Source organism: Blennius ocellaris, assembly GCF_963422515.1.
Source record: "Blennius ocellaris genome assembly, chromosome: 17".
NCBI lineage: Eukaryota > Metazoa > Chordata > Actinopteri > Blenniiformes > Blenniidae > Blennius > Blennius ocellaris.
The window spans coordinates 20,062,257-20,071,268 of NC_137666.1; the positions used below are offsets into that span (position 1 = coordinate 20,062,257).

General features: G+C 47.6%; 1 protein-coding gene across 1 annotated transcript; it reads right to left on the reverse strand.

Annotated features, from left to right (window-relative positions):
- Window positions 1–5,738: 5,738 nt before the first annotated feature.
- LOC308142582 (5-hydroxytryptamine receptor 1B-like) lies at window positions 5,739–6,821 on the reverse strand (the record flags this gene model as incomplete). Its single annotated transcript, XM_080513080.1, has 1 exon — window positions 5,739–6,821. One exon carries the CDS (start codon window positions 6,819–6,821, stop codon window positions 5,739–5,741), a length of 1,083 nt encoding a protein of 360 aa, XP_080369206.1.
- Window positions 6,822–9,012: the final 2,191 nt, after the last annotated feature.

The window sequence follows — 9,012 nt, forward strand, 5'->3', positions numbered from 1 at the left end:
GGATTCAGTCAAGTTAACCAAGCTTGGCTGGTTAACTTGGTCAAGGTGGAGGCAGATGGAGATTGGCGGAGGCTGGTGGAGGCTGATGGAGGCAGGTGGAGGCTGGTGGAGGCTGGTGGAGGATGCTGGAGACTCGTGGAGGCTCGCGGGGGCTGGTGGAGGCAGATGGAGGCTCGTGGAGGCTGGTGAAGGCAGATGGAGGCAGGTGGATGATGCTGGAGGCAGATGGAGGCAGGTGGAGGCTGCTGGAGGCTGCTGGAGGCTGCTGGAGGTGAGGATGAGGATGAGGATGAGGATGATTGGAGCAGGGAATGGGACGGGGATTGTTTCTACATCACTGAAGCAGCAACAGTGTTGGTGTTGCCGTTTCATTTTGCAGAGAGTTTTTTCCCATTTCTTGTTCATCTGAGGAAATTGTTCAAAGTCGATTTGATTTGAAGGTCTGTCGACTTTTATTAATGTTGATGCCCCAACAAAGGCTACAGAGATGATGATATTTTTAGATACTGAATGTAATGTTGTAATGAGAGGTACTTGTCTGTAGGTGGTGATTTTAAGTTTGCTGCAGATCCACGAGTGGATGGAAATCACCCTGAACCACACCCAGCCTCCAACCACAGTCTGTTTCCTCCACGCTTTGACTTTCTGAAACATCCAATTGATGTGATTCAGAACTGCTCCTCTGGTGTTTTTCATTAACAAAATAAAGTGCAAAAGTGACATTTTAAAATCACTTTATTTTCTGACACTGATTTTAGGAACTCTTTAAATGTGTGTTGGGCGAACTGTTCTGTGACCAAGTCTGAATACAGTTCTTTACAGTAGCGGTGGGACATCGGGAAGCTAAACTCAAAACCCTGAGCCTCCAGTGCACTCCCAGTGTAACAAGAGATGAATGCAGGTCCCTGAAGGTTCTGGAGAGAGAATGACTGGAGCTGCTGGAGCTGCAGGACCTTCAAACTCCACAGGGGACAGAGAACACATTTAAGTTCAAGCAAAGAGACAAAGCTCTTTCTGATCTGCTGGGCTTCACTGCTTCAAGTGCTCTGGTCCACTCGTGTTTCCAGAACATGGATGGGTGGGTCTATAACACCACCCTCCAGGTTGTAACACCACCCTTCAGGTTGTAACACTGCCCTCCAGGTTATAACACCACCCTCCAGGTTGTAACACTGCCCTCCAGGTTATAACACCACCCTCCAGGTTGTAACAATGCCCTTCAGGTTGTAACACCGCCCTCCAGGTTATAACACCACCCTCCAGGTTGTAACACCACCCTCCAGTTTGTAACATCGCCCTCCAGGTTGTAACACCGCACTCCAGGTTATAACACTGCCCTCCAGGTTATAACACCACCCTCCAGGTTGTAACAATGCCCTCCAGGTTGTAACACCACCCTCCAGTTTGTAACATTACCCATGTGTTTTTATCGTACAGTGTGCACTAGTGATCCAGCTCCTCCATCTCCTGCATCACCTCAAGCGGAGAAGATGTTGGTGTCTCTACCCCACCCACCTCACATGCAAAGCCTTCGGCATTGTGGGCAATCCCACCCACCCGTCACACACCTCCTTCAGCCTGCTGCAACCAGGGAAGAGTCTGACAACCAGGACCAGCAGTCTGAGGACCAGGACCAGCAGTCTGAGGACCAGGACCAACAGTCTGAGGACCAGGACCAACAGTCTGAGGACCAGGACCAGCAGTCTGAAGACCAGGACCAACAGTCTGAGGTCCAGGACCAACAGTCTGAAGACCAGGACCAACAGTCTGAGGACCAGGACCAACAGTCTGAGGACCAGGACCAGCAGTCTGAAGACCAGGACCAACAGTCTGAGGACCAGGACCAACAGTCTGAGGTCCAGGACCAACAGTTTGAAGACCAGGACCAACAGTTCGAAGACCAGGACCAACAGTCTGAGGACCAGGACCAACAGTCTGAAGACCAGGACCAGCAGTCTGAGGACCAGGACCAGCAGTCTGAAGAACTAGTGGCACTGGGGCATCATCTAGTAGTACTGACCAATAAAGTGACTTTGACTTTTGACTTTGATTATATTCCATGGATGGATAGATGGATGGATGGATGGATGGATGGATGGATGGATGGATGGATGGATGGATGGATGGATGGATGGATGGATGGATGGATGGATGGATGGATGGATGGGTGGGTGGACAGAGAGATGGATTGTACTGCTCCACACTCCAGGCTGGTGACACTCCTCGTCCTCTGGTGTCGGTCGGTGACGTGTTGCTTGTGAGACATGAGCTGAAGTTGAGAGTTCAGCGATCGATCCGCCTCCTCCTGCTCGTCTTTTGGACCACAGGCACTTCCACATTCTTTCACTTGGATTGTCTTCAGGGCAGCCAATCACTGCTGGATCTCAGGAGAAACCCATTCCACCAAGAGGAGTGCAGCAGAATGACGTGTTATCTGTGAACTGCAGAGAAGCTTTAATCCAACCCTCCGACTTGTAAAAGGCTGAGAAATTGCTTTTGGCCATTGATTCTCCGTGAAACAAGAAAAGAACACACACGACTGAAAACTGTGATTTTACACGTTCAGATGTGAACTGAGAAGTGTTTATAATGGGTATAAAAAAATAAAAATCAATATACCAAAAGAATTCTAACTCAGCTTTGTAGCTGAAGCATCAATACCAGTCTGCTCTCGTCCAACACTCATCTGAACTGTTCGCTTCTATTTTGGTGCATCAACAAATACCTTAGGAAAACAGTTATGTTTAATGATCTTTTTGACAAAAAGAAAGACACACGTTAGAGAACCTGAGCGGACCTGAAATGTCCAGACTGGACATTCCCACCGTGAGGTCAAAGTGATATTCCACTTCAAATTCAACTGACGATCTGAAGCCTCAGTGGACCATCTTGAATGTTGAACATTTCATGATCCTTGAAGGATTACTGATCTGCTCTCTCATCTTCCTATTTTAGCCAGGATTGCTCTGGACCTCCACCAGGCCATCACAGTTGTCCGCATCGCTAGTTGTCAGGAGACGTCTCGTCTGTCCTGTGTGAACCCCTGTCCCGCTGGCTGGAGGACGTTAGCGGACGCGTCTGTGTGGCTCCTTTTGTCTTTCAGCTTTTACACACATCTGGTCGCTTTGCATGTAAAGAAGCAGCAACGGCAATCACCAGCTGCCGTGTGAAGATTGGGTGCCACAAAAAAATAAGAAAAAGCAATGAGAACGAAGTGTTGTCATATTTGTACTCGTCATGTTTTTTTCTGATTGCTTTGCACAGCAGGAATGAGGATCATTGAAAACTGAAAACACTGGAACGCTCTCTGTTGTTGTTCAGCCTCAATCTCCTGAGCTCTATTTTCACCCCGTCACTTCTCCTCACCAAGCCAAGAAGATTTATTGTTATAGATAGATAGATAGATAGATAGATCATTTTACATTGTATGAGTACTGTTAACGCTCGGCTCTATAGGGTAGTGATCTTGTTCTTCCTCTTATCTGATTATTCCGTGTTTTGTTTTTCTTTCTTTTTTTTCTTCTTTTCTTTAGTCTCAACTTGTTGTTCTCCTTTGTTTGTGGCCCATATGAGATATTGACACTATGTGAGTGTGTTCTTGATGTGTTTGTCCTGCTCTTTTTTTGTCAATGTCGTCTGTTATGATGGCGGCACAACACAACATCACTGTAAGAACTCAAAACAACTGGCACAAGACCTCAACAACGTTACAATAGAAACAGATGAAATCCTCGTTTCACGTGACGTCATACAACAGTAACATGTCAGCAAGTTTAAAAGACGCCTCATGAGGAGAAGGCCTCAGGTTTGAATTCAGACTGGTGTGTGTGGGAGAAAAAAGAACAAGAAAAAGAGTGCGTGTGTGCAAACACATCACAGAACAAACACAGACCCTGAAAAAAGCTTTAAATTAGATTATTGGGATTTTACAATTGACTAATTAATTACAAGGAAAGCAGAGTGTAAAGTGTCAGATCTATGAAAACTCAACTGGAGAACGAGGCGAGAGCATCAGAATAGGAAAGAAATAAATGCAATAATACAGCAAAAGCTTTCTAAACAGAAAGAATTAACAGATGTCAATTTTAAAATCACATTTTGTATGTGGGATTCAGTTTATTGTCTTTTGATTGTCCACAAACTGAAAAGCAGCAATGCTATATTAAATATTTATAAAGATTAAGAAGATTCATGCAGACACTCACACCAGTATTATGAGCACAACTCAGTTTGCTCAATTAACATTTTTGGAAGAAAAATGTTTTAGTTGATGCAGGTGAGCAGCAGATGGGCAACAGGTCAGCACCAGTCAGCACGAGGTGAGCAACAGATGAGGAGCAGGTGAGCAGCGGCAGGTGAGCAGCAGGTGAACAGCAGATGAGCAGCAGGTGAGTAGTATGAGGTGAGCAGCAGGTGAGGAGCAGCAGGTGAGCAACAGGAGGTGAGCAGCACCAGGTGAGCACTAGGTGAGCATGAGGTGAGCAGCAGCAGGAGGTGAGCAAGAGGTGAGCGGCAGGTGAGCAGCGGCAGGTGAGCAGCAGGTGAGCAGCAGCAGGTGAGCAGCAGGTGAGCAACGGCAGGTGAGCAACAGGTGGTGAGCAGTAGGTGAGCAGCAGACGAGCAGCAGGTGAGCAGCAGGTGGTGAACAGTAGATGAGCAGTAGATGAGCAGCAGGTGAGCACACCACAGGAAAACCTCCAACAGGAATGACTCAACATGCGGAGAGGAGACTTGAAACAGGGACAGCTGATACTTTTGACTTAATTTTCAGTGTTTGTTTTTTATATCCTCATGTACCTGTAGAGGGCGCTGGTTTCATGGTTACATACCTCCATGTTCTCCCATCACTCTGAGTCTTAATCACCCACATTATTTGTGCTTCTTTGACGTATCTGCACAGTTGGGACACTTTCATCAGAAAACTGCATCCAGACCTTTAATCATGGAACAATTTATTGCACCGAAACTCTGACATGAGCGGCTTAACTGTTAACACGTTGGTCCACAGTCTGCATTATCTTTACAGCCCTGCTGCAGCCATATTGTGTCAAAACCATGTGACACATTATGGGAACACACTGCTACAGAGTTAATGTCGCAGCAAACACAGTAAAACAAGCAAATGTTTGTTCAGCAAAATTGAACTTGTGATGAGTAGATATCAGCTGCAGTTTCTTCGACTGTGATGAGTTGTTTCTGAGAGCGGCCGACTCTCCGCATCCCTGACCGCTTACAAAGAGAGTAAGAGCAACAGCATCAACATGTACCTAGACTTCGTGAGTCTGTTTTTTGTTTTTTTAAAGAAGCCGACCATATTTTTACACAGAGCCTAATACTAACAGGGTCTGTGGGGTCATTCGGCAGAAGTGGATGGATGACCTTTGACACGGAATCCAAGAACAGACCACAAAGTCTTCACTAGTCCCACATTTCAATCACCCAAGTGCACATGGTCAATTCACTATTTTACAGAATAAAAGATGTGTGTGTGTGTGTGTGTGTGTGTGTGTGTGTGTGTGTGTGTGTGTGTGTGTGTGTGTGTGTGTGTGTGTGTGTGTGTGTGTGTGTGTGTGTGTGTGTGTGTGTGTGTGTGTGTGCGCGCTCCTCCTCTTGAAGCCATTTAACAGTTTAATTTGGCTGGACGTTCGGTGTCTGATATATAAAAAAAAAACCCGTTCATGTCAACCCAGCAGTCTGAGTTCAACGTCTTCATTCTGCAGACGTTGAACCTTCTCGGCTCAGGACCTGCAGCACCGGAAGCGCAGCAGCTTGTGGAAGGCTTTCTTGAAGTCCTCGTTGGACATGGTGTAAATGATGGGGTTGATGAGGGAGTTTAAGTATCCCAGCCAGGTGAAGAAGTCAAACAGCTCTGGATTCAAGCACGTGTCGCACGTCGCCACCACTAACGTGTAGATGAAGAAGGGCAGCCAGCACACGATGTACGCGCCCAGGATGATGCCCAGAGTCTTGGTGGCTTTTCTCTCTCTGGCCGCGGACACGCGCTTCTTCTCCAGGAGCGCGTCCGACACCGTCACCTTCACCTGGCCGTCGCTGGCGGTGGAGGAGGCGGTGTCGCTGGACGCCACGGACCCGGGCGAGTTGGTGAGCAGGCGTGCCGAGGTCAGCCGCTTACCCGCCTTCCTGGGAGACTGCTTCAGGATCCGTTTGCGAGCCTCCACGTAGATCCGTCCGTACAGGACAATGAGCAGCAAGGTGGGGATGTAAAAAGCCCCGAAGGTGGAGTAGATGGTGTAGAAGATGTGGTCCGTGTTGACGCTGCAGCTGGTCAACTCCTCCGCCTTCACCTGCCTCCAGAAGAGCGGCGGCAGCGAGATGGAGATGGCGATGACCCAGGCGGTGGCCACCATGCCGGCTGCGCGTCCCGGCGTGCGCTTCTTGGAGTACTCCACCGCGTCCGTGATGGCCCAGTACCGATCCAAAGCGATGACGCACAGGTGGAGGATGGACGCCGTGCAGCACGTTATGTCGGAGGAGAGCCAGATGTCGCACACGATCTGCCCCAGCGTCCAGCTGTGGATGACGGTGTACAGGACGCAGACGGGCATCACCAGGATGGACACCAGGAGGTCGGTGACGGCCAGAGAAGCGATCAGGAAGTTGGCGGGAGTCTGCAGCTTGTTGGACTGCGAGATCGTGGCGATGACGAAGGCGTTGGACAAAGTGGTGGCGAGGGTGATGAGGGAGAGGACCGCGGCCAGGCTCAGCTGGACGGCCAGGCTCTCTGCGCCCGCATCCACCCGCAAACTGTCGTTGGTGCTGTTCGCTGCAGGAGCCGGCTCCATTTCACCCAGCGGCTCCATAGCGTTCACTCATATTTCAACTTCACCCTCTCACACCGTCCCATCCCCGCGTCGCAAGCCTCATCGTCCGCTACAACCCGTCCGGGGGAATGGCACCATCACTCCAACGTCTCCTCACGTGGCTCTCATCTCCCTCTCGTTCATCAGATGACCAACAAATGAAGAATCAAACTTTTTCCGTCTTTTAGCCATAAAAGAAAAACTTCCCAAGTGATGTTTCGCACAAATCCTGGAGCTGCCGCGTTACTGTTGAACTGCGCGTTACTGTTGAGCCGTGCGTTACTGTCGAGCTGCTCATCCCGACGCTCCAACATCTGGGGAGACGTCACACATGAAGCCGCATGTAGGACACATGTTCTCCTGAGCTGCTCCTCAGGCCTCCTGCGCTGAATGTGAGAGAAGAAACTGGCGTTTATACACACTGACATCAAATCATCCACTGATCTCTCTCTCTCTCTCTCTCTCTCTCTCTCTCTCTCTCTCTCTCTCTCTCTCTCTCTCTCTGTCACTCTGCATCTCTCGCTCTCGCTCTCTCTCTGTCACTCTGCATCTCTCGCTCTCGCTCTCTCTCTCTCTCTTTCTCTTTCTCTTTATCTCTGTCCCTCTCTCTCTCTTTCTCTCTGTCTCTCTGTATCTTCTCTCACTGCATCTCTCTCTCGCTCTCTCTCTCTTTCTCTCCCTCTATCACTATCTGCTGGGTCATAGTGCCCAGTGTTTCAAATATGTGTGTGTGTGAATCCGTGTGTGTGTGTGTTGGCAGTTGATTGATAATCTGAACTATTATTATTACTTCGTTACTAAAGTTTCTCACCTGCATCACTGAGGTTCCCTCATTATTTAAAGGTTGACACCCGTTTCTTTACGGTTCCAGTTCCACTGTTGAACATGTAACGTCGGTCGTTTCAATTGTTAACATGATCAAAAGTCTTGAAACAAAGACTTTCCTTTGAAACAAATTCCAACATTGAGGCCTGTTGTCATGATTGTTGGTCTGGTTGCTGACGAGGACACCAGGACTGTCTCCAGCTGTCTGGCAGCTCCCGGCCTCCGCAGTCAGAAAACCCTCACTGACCATTTCTAACACAAGATGCTCTGCTGGTGATCTGATCTGATCCCAGATAGCAAAAAGTTATTGAATCAACATTGTAATTTCGTCAGGCTGAAGAGTGAGATCAACATTGATGTCAGAACATTGACAATAACATTGAGTTTGCTCGCTATGATCAACATTAAAAGAATATTGAATTTTCAATGAACCCAGACAATGAATCAACCTTGATTCAACCATGTTATTAACATTGAATTGCATCAACATTGATCCAACGAGATATACACGTTGAAAAATTACTGTCAAATGGCCATTTCAGCACTTTTAACATTCCTCTATTTTTTAATGTGTCAAATAAAGCCAAAATAATCACTTTAGTCTATATTTTAGTGAAGTTCCACAGGGGTCATGCAAAAGTCATCCAGTAGTGAGATGACTGCCCTGAATGGAAGCGATGTCACTGCTGGAAAACCAAGTTTGGAGCAACAACTGCAGAACTTTAAAACCAGAATCACATGATAATTTCTTACAATCATAAAATACAGGGGAAGAGTGAAACATTCTGAAGTGGTTCATTAAGTATGCATACTGCAGTGGTTCTAAAGCTTTTTATACAGACCTCACTTTATATACTCAAATTGATTACAATTATGCCATTAAAAGTTAAATATTCGAAAATAAGTAGAGCGCTTGCAGATGGCATTTTTTTTAAGGAAACCAAGGTTGAGAACAGTTGCTTTACTTGCTGTCAGGCTGGGACTCGAAGCAGGACTCAGGTGCAGAGGATATCAGTAAAATTAGTGTTTTATTAAAACCAAAAAGCCACAGACCTCAGAAATAAGGGACAACTCAACATGGGGTAGGGGGTGGGGAGACAAGGGGGCGAACTGAAAACCACTGAACAGCTTTTAGTCCCCATGAAACATGTCAGCTCTGTGGCCTCTCCTTCCTTGGCACGCCACCACTCCTCTCAGGTGCAGAGCGCAGCCACTTCTGCATTGCATCCTCGTACCGCTTTTCAGTCAGCCGCCGGTCAAATTGACGAGCAGCCGCTGTGAAAAAGAAAGAAGGAAATATGGTACTTGTTATAAAAGCAGCAGTGATCACGCTCCATTCAAAAGTGGCAAATGTCCGGTGACCTTT